This window comes from Monodon monoceros, unplaced genomic scaffold (assembly GCF_005190385.1).
Source record: "Monodon monoceros isolate NGI ecotype Baffin Bay Population unplaced genomic scaffold, NGI_Narwhal_1 Super_Scaffold_18, whole genome shotgun sequence".
Taxonomy (NCBI): domain Eukaryota; kingdom Metazoa; phylum Chordata; class Mammalia; order Artiodactyla; family Monodontidae; genus Monodon; species Monodon monoceros.
Genome location: NW_021703774.1, coordinates 100,039,857 through 100,059,024, shown reverse-complemented (window position 1 = coordinate 100,059,024; position 19,168 = coordinate 100,039,857). Strand labels below are relative to the sequence as shown.

Here is a 19,168-nt window from a genome sequence, read left to right as displayed (position 1 = left end):
ACAGGAGAAGAAATAAGTACTATATAAAGAAGTATTTTCTTTTAGTTCTTTAGAAAAAGTTACACAAATCACAATGGTATAACAACACAATAAAAATGACTTGATCTCTATTTTATCTTTTATTTACTTATAGGAATCAGAAAGGGAGAAAAAGCCTAAAGGTACTTTCAATTTATAAATGCTCTCAGTTTTGTATATTAAACAGGGTCTTTCTCACTTTAAACTCAGATCCTAGTGTTGGTCATTAACTACTTCAAATTCACACAAAATGGATATTCAGGTTTTACCTTTCTTTTTTAAAGCACACAAAATATTTTGATATACCTGCCAGTGTTCCTCTAAATCTTTGACTTGTTGTCTAAGTTCTTTTAAACCCGTAATAGCTTCTGCCTCTCTCAGTTTCACAGCAATGAGTTCCTCCTGAAGCCTTGCAATGTTATTCTCATCAGGAAACGAGTTGTTTCTCTAAAGCAAGAGAAAATTTAATTGGGGATTTTTTTTTAATTTGAAGAATAAAATACAGCATATATAACAATAAAATACAACAAAATAATGAGCTGTTTTCTCCCATATGTAATTGTATTTAATTTTATTGAGATATAATTCACAAACCATAAAACTTACCCTTTTAATGAACACTAATCAGTGGGTTTTGTTTTGTTTTTTTAATTAATTAATTATTTTATTTTTGGCTGTGTTGGATCTTCATTGCTGCACATGGGATTTCTCTAGTTGCAGCAAGTGGGGGCTACTCTTCGTTGTGGTGCGCAGGCTTCTCATTGCAGTGGCTTCTCTTGTTGCGGAGCATGGGCTCTAGGCACGCAGGTTTCAGTAGTTGCGGCGCACGGGCTCAGTAATTGTGGTGCACAGGCTTAGTTGCTCTGCGGCATGTGGGATCCTCCCGGACCAGGGCTCAAATCCATGTCCTCTGCATTGGCAGGTGGATTCTTAACCACTGCACCACCAGGGAAGTCCCTAGTCAGTGGTTTTAAGAGTATTCACAGGGTTGTGCAATCAACATCACGAACTAATTTCAGAACATTTTAATCACCCCCAAAAGAAACCCTATAACATTAGCAGTCACTCTACGTTTCCCCTACCCCCAGCCCCTGGCAACCACTAATCTATGTCTCTATGAATTTGCCTATTCTGAATATTTCATATAAATGGAATCATAAAATACATGGCCTTTTATGACTAGCTTCTTTCACTTAGCATGTTTTCAAGTTTCATTTTTTTATTGCCAAATAATATTCCATGGTACAGATATACCACATTTTATTTACACGTTCATCAGTTGATGGAAATGTGGGTTGTTTCCACTTTGGGGTTACATGAATAACACTGCTATGAACATTTATGTAAAAGTTTTTGTGTGGATATATGTTTTTAACTCTCCTGAGTATATATGAAAGAACAGAGATGCTGGATCAGATGGTAATTCTAACATTTAACTTTTAAGAAATTGTCAAACTTTTCCAAAGCAGTTGCACGTTTTACATTCCCACCAGGAAGGTACAAGGGTAACTGTACTTAATGTTGAGGACACAGAAAGTCTAGCTCTGTTTTGTTTAATAAAATACTAATTATGGAGCAACAGGATTAAAAATGTTTTTCAATATGGCAGTGAACATACTAACCTCTGATTAGGACTACAAAGCATGAACATCATTTATGTTTTAAAGATTTATGGAAGAGAATAGTCCAAAATCTGTTCTGTTCTATTTTCTCAGCATATCATTTTGAAAAGGGAGTGTAAAACATCTGTACCTTAGTCACTATTTATATCAACATTCAAGAAATAAGCACCAAGGTGACCTAAATATTTGCTTCAAGGGTACAAGATTTAATCTCCTACCATGCTGAAAGACCCACCACAGGATATAGGGTTGCCATATTAAACTGTTCTGGGGAATGACCAAAGAATCCTAAATTAGGCTCTAGTAAAAGCTCCTTAGGTAAACTGAAGTACTGTTGAAATATCAAGTCCTGAGTCTATGAAATTTTCTATCTGAAATATTTCATGACGATTTTAGCCCACAGAGATGATGGAATAAAGTTATTCTTGCCAACTGCACATTTTTATGATGGACTTGAAACATTTTCTCAATTGAAAACCAGAAATTTACTGTATATGCATTAAAAAAAGTATCTTGCATGAAGAAATTAACCATAGGAAGCATGAAACCTTCCAATTTCCTTTCTACTCTATAACATGAATACCAACAAAGCTACTTAAAAATTTATTTTTAAATTGGACCCAAGGACATTTCTTTCTACCAAATATTCAAAACTAAAAGATCCAGATTCTTACCTAAATCATGGAGCCCAGAATACTCTTAATTAGGCAATTTTTACAGCATTCTTGCCGGCTTTTTTCTCAGCAAACAGGAGAATAAGTTTTCCAAAAATAATATAAAAATAGCAAGTAGATTTCTAGCAAAATTATTCCAGTATTGATTGTAGTTATACCCTATTCTAACAGTTAAGAACAATTTGAGGGTATCTTTCATGTCCATTATTTATGAGTTTTTGACTCAATGGCTAGATACTACCCAAGGGCCAAAGAAACAAACGCAACACAGAGCCCAAACCATCTATGATTTTATAAATGAGAAAACAGAGATTCAGAGTTTGTGATTTGGAACAGAGACTCTCAAGTCAGAGGGTTGTAAGAAACCTAAAATCATTTCTATTTCCACTACTAATCTGTTCTTTAATAACTTTGAAAAAAGGTAAGTTAGCTTCTGTAAGTACACCTCCAGCTAAGATCTTCCTATGTATTCCGAGGTGGTTTTTTTGCAGCTTGGAAAGCTGTAACAGTTACACTCAGATGAAATTTTCGCTGAAATGTTTATGTATTGGTCTATTTCTACACCTCTTGCAGATGAAGGTGTTATAATATTTGAAGATGATGGTTAATTTCTTTTTTCTCTTTAAAAAAATTATTTTTACATGAAAACAAGGTATATTTGCAATGTGTTTCAATCAAAATATTCACTCCTATATCTCAGATCTACATATTTCAAAGTAAAAATGTTCACCTGTCAGCTGAAATTTCTGATTAGACCTAATATTTGTGTACTTTTGTGCTTAGTCAGAATGTAAATTTCACAGTGGATTTTTTTTTTGAAATTTACCTTTTATTTGGATAAAAGTAACATGATGTATTTATATACTATAGGGATAAAAATGGTAATTTTCATTTTTTAAAAAAACTACCAATGTGATTATGTTTTTAGTTCTTTTTACTTGTGTTTAGCACAGGCTTTAAACTAAAAAATACACTATGGTCTGGATTGACCCAAAAAGTATTCCATAAATTAACAAATATATGGCAAGTTTTTCATAGCTAAATCTAATTCTTCTAGAAGTTGTTGTCTTCTGTTTAATTACATTAATTGAAATGTGCTTAAGACAAATACTTTCAGCATATTTTATACACTAAAAAACAAAACAAAAAGGGTTAGTACTGGGCCAATGGCCAAGAAGCAATATTACTACCTTGTAGACTGTTACAGTTCAAAATTGTCCCACTTCTCCCACAATTTCAGAAACGAGAAGTCTGGGAGATACTGTACCAGCTGCATTTGGGTGATAGTCTAAATGCTGTAAGTACTATTCATCTTGACAATGGTTAATTTCTATCCCCTAAATTTCTTTTCTCTGACATTTAAACATTATTCATATCAAAATTATCCTGGTTGTTTTCCTCTAAAAGGGCTCTAATCTCCATTTTTACCCTAAATATGGCAATTTGAGTAGTATGGCAACAACAAAGAATAAATGGGAATCATGTATTTTTTTCCTTTCCTCTCCTATAATATGTAAGATTTTTAATGTGCAAAAACACCAAGTCCAATTTCACTACTCAGTAAGTACTTAACAAGTATCTATCACATGTTCCATTCTAATTCGGGAATGAAAGCATTTATGTTGTTCTTACCTTTTCTATATCCAGAACTTTATCCTGCATTTCCTTTAGTGCACACTGAGACTCAGCTTCACTCAGTCGGGCTTGGACCAATTCCTTCTCTAGCTGTAGCACAAAATCTTCATTGTAGTTGGAACTGCATTTATGCTACAAGTTACAGACATACACTGAAATTTTTCATAAGTATGAACATGTATATATAATAAAAATAAGGGCAATTACACAATACAACTATTGAGGGCAACCAGACTGTAAAAGTTCCATCCACCTAATATTTCCAGCTTATCTCCTCCAATTAACTTTCCAATGAACAAAAAATTCCAGGTTTGATATCTATAAAGATGATCATATTATTGGGTGTTCATAATCAGCTATTACACTAACTGAATCCAATTTATAGGAGATAAATATCTTTTTTTATCTGTCCATCCATCCAGATACTAAGAATTTGTCCCAGCTCTATACACCTGAACTGGACAACAGTGTAACCACCAGCCATATATGGTTACAGAGCACTTGAAATGTGGTAACTCCAAATTAAGAAAAGTTTTCAGTGTAAAATACAAACTGGATTTTGAAGGTTTAGTGTGAAATAAAAAGGCAAAATATCTCAGTAATTTGTATACTGATTATATGTTGAAATAATATTTCAAATGCCGAGTTAAACAAAATATTAATTTAATCAAATAAAATTTTTATTATTTATTAATTTCATTAATTATTAATTACTCCTTTTAACATGGCATTTTAAAATGCATATCTGGCTCACATTATATTACTATTAGACAGCACCATTACAGACTACAGAAGACAAGTACGTATTTACTGAAAATTCTATTTTAACCTAATAGAAATAAAAACAAAGCATCCACAATTAACGTGAACCATCCTAAATCCCAAAAGAATAAAAATGTATTTGCTGTCAGAAATGTAGATCTATTTAAATATACTCATGAAAATGACTGCTGGAAGCAAAGAAAAAGAAGATGCTGCATAAAGAAATTAGCCATGGAAGCATGAAACCTTTCCATTTCCTTTCCTACTTTATACCAATACGGCTACATTAGAAATCCCTTTTTTTAAACTAGTTTCTACACAAAGCTGTTCAAAACAGCAAAAAGATATTGAATTCACCATTATAAAAGACTTCCTAAAATAAACTATCACTTCACATTTAACTCACATAGTAAAAAAATAGCAACAACTCAAAATTCCAACATAGAGTCATAGGGAATAATCTCCCACTGAACTAGCACAAGTAAAGAATGGTTCCTTTTACTATTCAAGACATTAGGAACAAAATAGACATCAAATTAAAACTTTATTTAAAAACTATTAAATACTTAATTAAAACATATGGTACTCCCTTGCCCCAGTTACCCAAAAAGATATTTTTTAAAATGCACCATTCACTTATTAGGCAAATGAGAATTTTTAAATTCAGTGTACTACATGTTGTTTCTCCTAGTAATTTTCTGATACTATTAAAACAATATTTCAATACAAGAAGTACATCTGCAATAGGTATAACACCTTAGCAAATACTTACCTTACCAAATAGGAGAATGGCAATTTTGGAATGACCACATCCAAAATGCAGGTGCCATAATTTTTGTTTAATTAGTCATAGTTACTTTATGAGTAATACTAGAATTTTTTGCTTTTAATCTAAAGCTCTGTGTTACTTCACACTTATTTTCCAAGACTCTATCAGGAGAACCCCAGGAATACATCAAACCCAAATGGCCAAAATGAGAATGAAACCATTGATCTGGTATAATCCAAATGATCCAACCAAGTAAACAAAAAACTGTACTAATATTGGGAACAAATTTTTATCAATAAAATTTACAAAACTTCTAATCATCCTCTATTGTTAATGGGATACATTCTATAGTGTACATGCTATTTCTCTTCTCATATTTCCCATTTGTTCCTCAACCCACTGCAAACTAGCTTTAGTCTTCATCCTTTGATGAAACTGCTCTAATCGCTAACAATATTAATGCCCAATAATATAGAAACTCAATGGAAATCCCTTTTACTCAGCTCTTACCTTCACCAGACAGTCTATGGAATTTAAAACAACTGACAACTCAAAAACTTCTCCTCCCTCAGATTCTGAGGTATTACTGTTTCACGGTTCTACCTCATATCTTCTCTGTCTCCTCTGTCAGCTGAACTACTTAATTATAGGTATGTATGTCTACGTGTATCTGTGTGTGTATATGTCTGTGTGTATCAATCAGTAGGCCCCAGGGTTTCAATATTGTGTGTATTTTCTCAATCTTCCTGTTAACTTTCTTATTTTGTAGATTCCTCCTATGTGATTTCATCCACTAATACAGTCTGTATAAAGACACTATCAGATACTGTGTACATGTAAGTAGTAAAAAAAAAAAAAAAAAAAAAAAAAAGGAGGGAAAGAGGGACAGGAAGAGGGAGGAAGAAAGAACACACAATAATGGAACTCTAGGGACAATAAATATATAGATATTGACAGATATACAGATACATAGAAAGTGATGACTCTCAAGTCCATATTCTCAGCTCTGATCTTTCTACTAAGCTACAGATTCATATTCACAACTTCCTACTGGTTTTGTTCATCTGTTTAGCCTCATACTCACCTCACATTCAACATGTCAAAACTGGACTCCCCATCTTTTCCTCCTCATGTATTTACTACTATATGCTAAGGATTCCACCATCTAACAACTGACCAAGTCAAAACTTCCCCTCTTATACTCAACCCATACCAAATCAATCACAAAGTCTTAGTAACTTGCACATCTCTTGAATTTGTCTGTTCCTTTCCACCTTCACAGTCATTGTTTTTATTTATGCTCTCATCTCTTTCTTTGAACCACCGCAATAGCCTTATATATCACCATCTGTTAATAGCGCTTACAGTGGGTATTATTTAATAGAGGCATACCTCATTTTATTGCTCCTCGCTTTATTGCACTTTGCAGATACAATTTTTACAAATTGAAGGTTTGTAGCAGCCCTACTTCAAGCAAGTTTATCAGTGCCATTTTTCCAACAATTTGCTCACTTCAAGTCGTGTCACATTTTGGTAATTCTCACAATATTTCAAACTTTTTCATTATTATTATATTTGTTAGGATGATCTGTGACCAGTGACTTTTGGTGTTACTAATGTTGTTTGTGTTCTGACAGCTCCACAGACTGGCCATTCCCCCCATCCTTTTCCTCGGGCCTCCCTATTCCCTGAGATACAACACTACTGAAATCAGGCCATTTAATAAACCACAACGGCCTCCAAGTGTTCAAGAGAAAGAAGAGTTGCATGTCTCTCACTTTAAATCGAAAGGTAGAAATGATTAAATTTAGTGAGGAAGGCATGTCGAAAGCCAAGATAAGCCAAAAACTAGGGCTCTTGCACCGAACAGCCAAGTTGTGAATGTAAAGGAAAAATTCTTAAAGGAAATTTTTTTTTTTCTTTGCGGTACGCGGGCCTCTCACCGCTGTGGCCTCTCCCGTTGCAGAGCACAGGCTCCGGACGCGCAGGCTCAGCGGCCATGGCTCACGGGCCCAGCCACTCCGCGGTATGTGGGATCTTCCCGGACCGGGGCACGAACCCGTGTCCCCTGCATCAGCAGGTGGACTCTCAACCACTGCGCCACCAGGAAAGCCCCGGAAATTTTTTTAATGTTTTTTTTTTGACAATGATCCTGACTTTTAAAAAATATTTATTTATTTATTTATTTTTGGCTGCGTTGGGTCTTCACTGCGGCACGCGGGATCTCTGTTGCGGCATGCGGGATCTTTTTGTTGCGGTGCGCCGTCTCTTCACTGCAGCACGTGGGCTTCTCTCTAGTTGTGGCGCGCGGGCTTCTCTCTAGTTGTGGCGTGTGGGTTTTCTCTCTTTAGTTGTGGCACACGGGCTTCAGAGCGCGTGGGCTCTGTAGTTTGCCGCATGTGGGCTCTCTACTTGAGGTGCGTGGCCTCAGTAGTTCTGGAGCATGGGCTTAGTTGCCCTGCAGCCTGTGGGATCTTAGTTCCCCAACCAGGGATTGAACCCGCGTCCCCTGCATTGAAAGGCGGATTCTGGACCACCAGGGAAGTCCCTCTTAAAGAAAATTAAAAGTGCTATTCCACTGAACACACAAATGATAAGAAAGCAAAACAGCCTTATTGCTGATAATGGAAAAAGTTTTAGTGGTCTGGATTAAAGATCAAACCAGTCACAACACTCCCTTAAGCCAAAGCCTTATCCAGACCAAGGCCCTAACTTTCTTCAGTTCTATGAAGGCTGAGAGAAGTGAGAAAGCTGCAGAAGAAAAGTTTGAAGCTAAAACAGATTGGTTCATGAGGTTTAAGGACAGAGGGCTTTTCCATAACATAAATGTGCAAGGTGAAGCAGTAAGTTCTAACGTAGATGCTGCAGCAAGTTATCCAGAAGACCTAGCTAAAGTCATTAATGAAGGCAGCTACATTAAACAACAGATTTTTGATGTACATGAAACAGTCTTCTATTGGAAGAAGATGCCATCTAAAACTTTCACAGCTAGAAGAGAAGTCAATGCCTGGCTTCAAAACTTCAAAGAACAGGCTGATTTTCTTGTTAGGGGCTAATGAAGCTGGAAACTTGAAGCTGAAGCCAATGCTCACTTACCATTCTGAAAATCTTAGGGCCATTAAGAATTAGGCTAAAACTACTCTGCTTATGCTCTCTAAATGGTAACAAAGACTTGACGATAGCACATTTGTTTACAACATGGTTTACTGACTATTTTATGCCCACTGTTGAGACCTAATGCTCAGAAAAAGATTCCTTTCAAAATATTACTGCTCACTGACAAGGTACCTGGTCACCCAAAAGCTCTGATGGAGATGTAAAATGAGATTAACGCTGTTTTCATGCCTGCTAACACAATATCCATTTTGCAGCCCATGGATCAAGGAATAATTCCAACTTTCAAGTCTTCAAAAAATTTAAGAAATACATTTCGTAAGGCAATAGCTGCCATAAATAGCAATTCCTTAGATGGATCTGGGAAAAGTAAATTGAAAACCTTCTGGAAAGGATTCACCATTCTAGATGCCATTAAGAACATTCATGAGGGCTTCCCTGGTGGTGCAGTGGTTGAGAGTCCGCCTGCCGATGCAGGGGACATGGGTTTGTGCCCCGGTTCGGGAAGATCCCACATGCCGTGGAGCGGCTGGGCCCGTGAGCCATGGCCGCTGAGCCTGCACGTCCGGAGCCTGTGCTCCGCAACAGGAGAGGCCACAACAGTGAGAGGCCCGCGTACCGCCAAAAAAACCCAAAAAAACAAAACAAAACAAAAAGAACACTCATGATTCATGGGAAAAGGTCAAAATATCAATATTAACAGGAGCTTGGAAGAAGCTGATTCCAACCCTCATGGATGACGTGGAGAGGTTCAAGTCAGTGCGAGAAGTAACTGCAGATGTGAAAACAGCAAGAGAACTAGAATTAGAAGTGGAGCCTGAAGATGTGACTGAATTGCTGTATTCTTCTCTCGTCGTACTAATTGCCACTCTAATTAAATAATTTTCACAATATCTATCTCTATAAATACTATACAATCAATGCCAAGGACAGTGTGATTTACCACTATATTGCCAGAATTAAACCGTACTTTTCATAGTAAGTGAGAAACCTTATTTGCTGAATCAATTAGCTAGTCAACTCTTGGTTTAAAAAACAACAACAAACCCCCCCTCTATCATAAACCATATATTAAACAATGGGAGTGGAAATTCAATGCTGCAAAAATAACCTATAAGAATCTATTTGGGGGCTTCCCTGGTAGCGCAGTGGGTGAGGAGTCCGCCTGCCGATGCAGGGGACACAGGTTCGTGCCCCGGTCCAGGAAGATCCCACATACCGCGGAGCGGCTGGGTCCGTGAGCCATGGCCACTGAGCCTGCGCATCCGGAGCCTGTGCTCCGCAATGGGAGAGGCCACAACAGTGAGAGGCCCGAGTACCGCAAAAAAAAAAAAAAAAAAAAAAAAATCTATTTGTTTCAAAACGAAACAAAATTTGTAATAGTGTGGGGATATGGTACATTTCCACTGTTACATCCAAAGCATCTGAGAAAATGCCTGTACTATCAAAGAGTCCAGAATGATTCTATGCAAGACAATATAAAAGGAGAAAAAAACTTAAATAAAAAGTTGCTCTCCCACCCAGCATATGATCCCAAAAAAGATGTTTGTAATCCCCTCTACCACATGTTCCAATGAGTCTTTTTTTAAAAATCCAAGCAATATGGATGTACTATTTAAAGATTTGCCACACTAAACTTTTTTGAGAAATTGGGGGCTTTCCTGGTGGCACAGTGGTTAGGAATCCACCTGTCAATGCAGGGGACACAGGTTCCAGCCCTGGTCCAGGAAGATCCCAGATGCCGCGGAGCAACTAAGCCCGTGCACCACAGCTACTGAGCCTGAGAGCCACTACTACTGAGGCTGCATGCCATAACTACTGAAGCCTGCATGCCTAGAGCCTGTGCTCTGCAATGAGAAGCCACCGCATTGAGAAGCCCACGCACCTCAACGAAGTGTAGCTCCCGCTCTCTGCAACTACAGAAAGCCCGTGCTCAGCAACGAAGACCCAACGCAGCCAAAAATAAATAAATTTATTTTTTAATTGGTATATCATTTTTAAATTATTTATTCCCAACATCTGAAAAATTACACACATCCTTTAAAAAGTGGAAGATTATCTCTGATTATTTATACACACAAACTGCAAGATAGTTTGATGAAGAAAATGTTAAGAAAGCAATTATTTCCACTAAAATGAATGTTCACTTATTATTTAAGCTGAAAAGAGATGATTACATATGAATATAAAACATTTAATCTTAGACTAAGGCCAAAATTAGTTTGGAAGAAAGCTTCTGTTCAGATTTCTAGGCATACTGAGAGTTTACGAAGCTTAATGTGTTAAGTCATCAGTCTAGTTTGGATTTTTAGGAAGATGTACATAAACTTACCAATAATTACAAATTAAATGGCTTTTTCTTGAAATGTCACCAAAGTAGAGTTTAAAAGTGTTTATAATGCAGGAAGAAATATTAAACATTAATTTCCATATTCATAAAGAAAAACAAACCCACTAGGTAAATCAGGTGTGGGGCAATTCTAAATGCTGCTTAACAAACACACTTTCTAAAATAAATTATCTAGACGATTTCACAACTTGCACTAATGGATAGTTTTTAGTTTATTAATGTTTATTCATGTGTTTAATCTAAGTAAGATTAGTTTTTATTCCTCATATCAAATCCTTGGTTCTTAAAAGTATCACATAATTATTTCATATTTTCTTCTAGAATTATAGGAAGAGGAAGGAAGATCGAAAGAAATCTTGCCTAGCCTCCTGTTAAGTACTTCCTGGTACAAAGGTCCCAACAACCTCAAAAGGCAGTCATTTCAGTGCTCAGCAGCTTTAAGTGTTACAGTCCTTCTTGTATACGCTGATCCTAGCCAACAAACTGCTGGACAACAATTACTTATTCAGGACACCTGAATGATAAGCAGTCATGTATAGGGCAAAAAGTTTATAAATAGATCAAGCAAGACTCAGACAGTTGGTCTCATCAGGAAAAATCATCCAATATAAACACATCTGTGCCCCATCACACTCAAAAAGGACAAAGTCAGACATGCAACTGTATGAAATATCATTGGATCATTTCTACTTCTATGGGTTTCCCAGAAAAACTGGCATGCAACATGTATAACAAATACTTAAAGGGATAATTTAATCTCAATGCTTGGTTTATCTTGTGCTTAGTTTAATATTTATTATTTAATTTAAAATTACTAAATATAAGTAAATATTAAATTTTATTTAGTGTAAATACTAAATAATAAATTAACACAACATATTGTATAGCACAGGGAAATATAGCCATTACTTTGTAATAACTTTAAAGGAGTGTAATCTCTGAATATATATGTTGTACACCCGAAACTAATATTGTAAATCAACTATACCTCAATTAAAAAAAATAATTAACACGATCGTTTTTGAAAACCAGCAATATCAGGTTCAAAGTATCAAGAGCCAGCATAAAATGCAATGATGTGTTAAAGACAATTACTCAATGATTGAGTACTGCACAAATGCTTTTTAAAGCATATCAATACTCAAAATTTATTAAAAATAAAATTTACCTTTTAAAAACTGCTGCTCAGAAGTTTAATATATATCATTGTACCAATAGCATTAAAATCATTAAATATGATATGAAACATCAAAACAAACAAAAGCCCATGAGTCTGGAGTGATAGAAAAGTATTCATAGTGAGTAAGAGAGAGAGATTGAAGGGGAAAAAGAGAAAAGTCTCTTTTACAGAGGAACATTAGCTAACAGTGTAGAAAAAAATGAGAAAATATGAAAATCTCAATTTGGGAAACCCAATCAGAGAATGCTAAAACCATAGGTAAAAGGTGAATAGAGGGCAAGATATTTATTTGGTACAGAAGTATTTCCCAATGTATTACTTAATCGTTGCAAAGAAGAAACCATACCTTTACAAGGGAAAGGCTGTGTGGTAACCAAACTTAGTATGGTGATCAAACTCAGCAGCATCACTAATAGTGGGAACTTACATAATGTGATTCCTGATTTAAAGCACAGCATCATCTATAATTTAAATGTTAAAAATGTTTAACTGAATCTAGTTTACAGGAAATATGACCCCATGAGAAAGGAATCAGACAAATCCAGGATATGAGACAAGACAACTTGGTTACATCTGTAAAAAGTCAATGTCACCCCTAAACTGGCTTTTGTTTTTTCTATCTTTAGTCAGTCTAGACAGAGTTTTATCAACTTTATTGATGATTTATAAGAACCAGCATTTGATTTCACAGATTTTCTCTATTTTTGTTTTATACTGTTTTCAATTTCATTAATTTCTACTCTATTACTTGTTCCTTCTTGCTTTAGGTTGAATTTTCTCTTACATGTCTAGTTTCTTAAAGTAGAAGCTTAGATTGTTGGTTTGAGACTTATTTCCTTTCCTAATATAAGCATTCAATGCTATAGTATTTTCACTAAGCACTGCTTTAGGCAGATCTCACAAATTTTGATAATGTTGTGTCTTCATTTTCATTTAATTCAAAACACATTCTAATTTCCCTTGAGATGTTCTCTTTGACACAGGGGTAAAAATGTGTTGTTTAATTTCCAAATATTTTAGGGATTTCCCAGATATCTATTATTAATTTCTAACTGCTGTTAGAGTCAAAGAAGATACTTCTTATGATTTCAGTTACTTTAAATTTGTCAAAATTTATTTTATGGTCCAGAATATGTTCTATCTTTGTAAATGTTCCATGTGCCCTTAAAAATAACATGTATTCTGTTATTAGGTGAAGTGTTCCATAAATGCCAACCAGGCCAAGCTGGTTGGCCTTTGATATCCATTCCATAATGATTTTCCACCTACTTGTTTCACCAATTACTGAGACTGGGGTATTAAAGACTCCAACTGTACCTGTGGATTTGTCCACGTCACTTTTCAGTTCTATCAGTTCAGCTTCATGCTCCCCTATCATTAGGAGCATACACATATTAGGAGACATATATTCCTAAATACATAACAATCCTAAGATTGTTATGTCTTCTTATGGAACTGACCATATTACCAACATGTAATGTACCTCTTTATTCCAAGAAGTCTGAAGTCTACTTTATCTGATATTAATACAGTCACTCCAGCTTTCTTTTGCTTAGTGTTTGCATGGTATTTCTTATTTATCTTTTTACATTTTTTTCTAGTTGTAATTTAGTATACTGAAGACCACCTTGATCCTTTTCACTGTAGGAGTGTCACCCTCATTAGCTATCATACTATCCACATTCTCAATATTCATATAATAGCCTACTTGGCCTCTGTCACTTCCAGCCCTTTTAAGTGAGACCATCTCAGATTCACTGAGATTCTGGGAACAACCTTATTCCTAAGTAGAAGGACATAAAAAAAAATAAAATATAAAAATATGTCTGCTCTACTCTGGCACATTAACAGAGACGGCCTATCCTAACACCACATCTTCCCAAATCACGTAAATCACAGCTATGGATAATAGCCTCCATGTTCAACACTTGTCCAAGCTGCTCTCTCATTAGCCCACTAAACTCCTGATAATCCAAATTCTTGTCTCTTTTATGTCTTAAACTCCCTTGCCTTGGGCTACAGTTCCTATAGGGTATTCATCTGACAACCTACTGTAAGTCACTTCTGTAGTTCCCAACCTTGACCTGCTCTGCTACTCCAGATTGCATTCTCCTTTTAGTATCAATGCAACCACAATGCTGATTAAGACATGCCCAACTCCAGCCCTGAGGGCTCTTCCAGTCCTCTCAGCCTCTTCATACAAGCTAGCTCACTTGCTTCTGGTCCTACCCTGACCTCAACCAATGGGTTTCAGCACTGGGATGTTATATGTTCTCCCTTATTTCCACCTTCTACCACAATTACTCAAACTAAATGCGTCATTTCCTTGAGCCATATACCCTTCAGTTCTGTAGCCTTCTTCTTTAGACAATTAGGCAAAATTCAAATAACACTTTTAAATGAACAATTCAGTGGCATTTAGGATATTCAGAATGTTGTACAACCACAAATTTTTATCTAGCTCTAAAACACTTCCATCAGTCCACAGTAAAACCTCTTAAGCAGTTTCTCACCCTTTTCCCATTCAACCTTCTGGCAACCACCAACCTCTGTTCTGTTTCTATGGATTTATCTATTCTGGATATTTCATACAAATGGAATCATACAATATGTGATCTTTTGTGTCTGGCTTCTTTCACCTAGCTTAATGTTTTGGAGGTTCATCCATATTATTCATAGCATGCATCAGTACTTCATTCCTTCTTATGGCTGAATATTTCATTGTATGTATATACCACAATTTGCCTATCTATTCTTCTGTTGATGAACTTTTGGGCTATGTCCTCTCTTTTGTGAATGATGTTGCCACAAACATGTGTACACATACTTGTCTGAACATCAGTTTTCCATTCTTTTGGGCATACATCTAGGAATTGAATTGTGGGTCATATGATAATCCTATGTTTAAACTTTTGAGGAACCACCAGAGTGTTTTCCACAGTAGCTGACCATTTTATATTTCTACCAGCAATATACAAGGGTTCCAATTTCTCCATCTCCTTGCCAACACTCCTTTTCGTTTTTACTTATTATAGATATCCTAGTGAGTGTGGAAACCTCATAGTGGTTTTGATCTGCATTTCCCTAAAGCCTAATGATGTTGAGCATCTTTTCATATGTTTGTTGACATTTGTATATTTCTTTGGAGAAAGGTCTATTCGAGTCTTCTGCTTACTTAAAAAAAGTTTTATTGAAGTACAATTGACATATAACATTATATTAGTTTTTAGGTATACAGAATCATGATTCAGTATTTGCATATATCGTGAAATGATCACCACAATGTCTAGTTAATATCCATCATCATAGGTAGTTACAATCTTTTTTCTCGAGATGAGAACTTGCATTATCTACCCTTTAGCAACTTTCAAACAGGAAATACAGTTGCCTATTGTTAACTATAGTAACCATGCTGTACGTTACATCCCCATGACTTACCTATAACTGGAAATTTCTACCTCTTGACCCCCTTAACCACAATTCACTCACCTTCCCATCTTTTGCAACCACCAATCTGTTCTCTGTATCTATGAGCTCGGTGGCGTTTGTTGTTTGTTTTTAGGTTCACATATAAGTGGGTCATGTGATATGTGCCTTCTCTATCTGACTTATTTCATTTTGCCCAGCATAATGCCCTCAAGGTCCACCCATGTTGTTGCAAATGGCAAGATTTCATTCTTTTTATTGGCTTAATAATATTCCAGCATGTGCACTGTGTGTGTGTGTATTCATGTGTATCATTTTCTTTAACCATTCATCCACTGGTGGACACTTAGGCTGTTTCCATGTCTTGGTTATGGTAAGTAATACTGCAATCCTCTGTTCATTTTTAAATTGAGTTGTTTGCCTTTTTGTTGAAAGAGTTCTTTATATATTCTGGATGCTAAACACTTAAATATGTGAGTTTCAAATATTTTCAACTCTGCAGGTTGACCTTTCATTTTCTGGATAATGTCCTTTGATGCCCAAAAGGTTTAATTTTGAAGTCCAATTTATCTGTTTCTCGGTTGTTGTTGTTGCTGCTGCTCATCCTTTTGGTGTCAAAGAATCCATATCTAAGAATCCACTGCCAAAAATCTAAGCTCATGAAAATTTATCCTTATGTGTTTTAAAACCATAAAGATCACTGATCCATTTTGAGTAATTTTTTTATGTGGTGTGTGGTAGGAGTCAAAGCTCATTTTTTCACATGGTGATGTCCTGTTTTTCAAGAACCATTTGTTGAAGAGAATATTCTTCCTTATCAAATGGTCTTGGTACCCTTGCTGAAAATCAGGTGGCCATACATGTATGGGTTTATTTCTGAACTCTCAATTTCTATTTCATTGATCTATATGTCTATCCTGTTGCCAGTACCACACTGTTTTGATTATTCTATCTTTGTAGTCAGTTTTCAAATTGGGAAATGTGAGTCCTCCAACTCTGTTCTTTTTCAAGATTGTTTTCACTATTTAGGGCTCCCTGTAATCCCATATGAATTTCAGGATCAGCTTTCCCATTTCTGTAAAAGACTGACAGGGTTGATAGAATTAAATCTATACATCATAATAGGTAGTGTTGACATCTTAACAATATGAAGTCTTCCAATACATGAACATGAGATCTTTCCATTTACTTAAATTTCTTTATACCACCTCACACCTACTACTAGCTACTAGGATGGTTTTTAATAAAAACACAGTAAAGAAAAAGGAAAAGAAAAGAACAAGAGCTGTTGAGGATGTGGAGAAATTAATTGGAACCCTGTACACTGGTGGGAATGTAAAATGGTGCAGCAGCTGTGGAAAATAGTCTGCTGAGTCTCCAAAAAGTTAAACATGAAGTTACCATTTGATCCAGCAACTCTGCTTCCAGGTATATACTCAAAAGAAGGGACTCAAACAGATATATGTACGTTAATGATCACAGTAGTATTATTCATGACAGCCAAAAGGTAGAAACAACCAAAATGACCATAAACAGATGAGTGGATAAACAAAATATATACATACAATGGAATATTATTCAGCCACAATAAAAACTAAGGAAATTCTGATATTAATGCAATGCTACAACAAGGATGAGCCTTGAAAGCATTATGCTAAGCGAAATAAGACACAAAAGGACAAATATTGTATGATTATTATATGAGTTACCTGGAAGAGGAAAATTCATAGAGACACAAAGTAGAACGGAGGTTACCAGGGGCAAAAAGGTGGAGGGGGGGAAGGAGAGTTATTTTTTTTAATGGGTACAAAGCTTCTGTTTGAGATGATGACAAAGTTCTAGAAATATAGTGGTTATTGTTGCAAAATATTATAAATTTACTTAGTGTCACTGAACTGTGAACTTAAATGGTAAATTTTATGTTGTGTCTATTTTACCACAGTAAAGAAAAAAAACTGCCAAGAAGAAAAAAATTGAGTGAATATGTTAAGTGAATGAAGCCAGACACAAAAGCCTCATACCTTACAATTCCATTTATATGAAATTCTAGAAAAGGCAAAACTACAGTGACAGAAAGCAGAGAGGCTGCTGGGATAGAGAGGTGAACTGCAAAGGGACATGACAGAAATCATGGGGGGTGATGGAAATACCCTACATTTTGATTGTGATAGTGATGGTTATACAACTAATATCAAAACATATCAAACCATACATTTTAATTTTAATTTGATGAATTCTATTACATGTAATTTATACCTTAATAAAGTTCATTTAAAATATCAAAAAGAGGGGCTTTCCTGGTGGCGCAGTGGTTGAGAGTCCGCCTGCCGATGCAGGGGACATGGGTTCGTGCCTGGTCCAGGAGGATCCCACATGCCGCGGAGCGGCTGGGCCCGTGCGCCATGGCCGCTGAGCCTGCGTGTCCAGAGCCTGTGCTCCGCAACGGGAGAGGCCGCAACAGTGAGACGCCCGTGTACCGCAAAAAAAAAAAAAAAAAAAAAAAAAATCAAAAAGAAAGACTTGAGGTGATCTAGCCTTATGTAATCATTTTAGAGAAAAAAAGAAACCCAATCCTTGAGTATCCAAGGTCACAATGTTAGCAAAACAGGATTAGAATTCAGTTCTGTATATGAAATCCAAAGGTATTTATAGCATATAAAATGACACTACTGGCAGTAGAGGGTGGTGGTGGTGGTTGATTATACTGGTAATTCAATACCTCCTGCTGGAATAGACTTGAAACCCTTAGAGAATTCTGAAGACTTCATGTTGTTATATTGGAAGGCTGTAATCAAGACAATTAGCAATAGATGGTAACTTTCTAGCAGTAGTATGCTCACTACTTTGCGAAGAAACTACTCCATTTGTCAAAATTCCGATTGGTAAGATTTTGTATCTTTGGATCTTAAACACATTCTGCCCTCTGAAGCAATATCAAAAGAGACTAACCACTTTTCCATAAGATCACCTCACCTCTCAAATACTTTAAAATGACCATAACTGTGATGTTCTTATAAAAATCTTCTTTAGTAGAGTCTTAAAATATCCAGGGATTCCACATCTTCCTATACTTGCCATAACACAGTCTGTAAACATTTCATATGAGTTTGGGTATTCAAACCAGATACAACACTACAAATTTTCTACAAGCTACTTAGAACTGAACTGGATTATTATACTTCTAGAAGACTATACTTGGGATAAGGAACGCAGGGAGTCTCATTATATTATTGGTAATTCCTGATCCGCTGTCAATTTCTCAATTTTGCTACATAAAGCATCACTAAGATATATCTTTAAGTTTTAAACTTAGAGGCAAGGCTGTAGATTTACTTCTATGAAATAATCTTTTATTTAGTTTCTTATTCTGAATAGACTGTTTAAATATTTTAAAATCTTGACTCACCATTAACATATTACCTACATTCCTAGGGGCTTCCCTGGTGGTGGAGTGGTTAAGAATCCATCTGCCAATGCAGGAGACAAGGGTTCGAGCCCTGGTCTGGGAAGATCCCACATGCCATGGAGCAACTAAGCCCATGAACCACAACTACTGAGCCTGTGCTCTACAGCCCGCGAGCCACAACTACTGAGCCCGCGTGTCACAACTACTGAAGC

At 36.0% G+C, this 19,168-nt stretch overlaps 1 protein-coding gene across 9 annotated transcripts in view; it reads right to left on the bottom strand.

Moving 5' to 3' along the window:
* Positions 1 to 19,168, bottom strand: part of EVI5 (ecotropic viral integration site 5) — a 200,801-nt gene that overhangs the window by 70,096 nt on the left and 111,537 nt on the right. For 8 of the 9 annotated variants that reach the window (XM_029228677.1, XM_029228681.1, XM_029228674.1 and 5 more), the window contains 2 exons: positions 3,947 to 4,081; positions 325 to 465 (listed from right to left, as the gene is read on the bottom strand). In XM_029228677.1, the coding sequence (XP_029084510.1) occupies positions 325 to 465; positions 3,947 to 4,081 (276 nt within the window). The remainder of the gene's footprint in view (positions 1 to 324; positions 466 to 3,946; positions 4,082 to 19,168) is intronic. The other variant, XM_029228680.1, reaches the window with a different exon arrangement.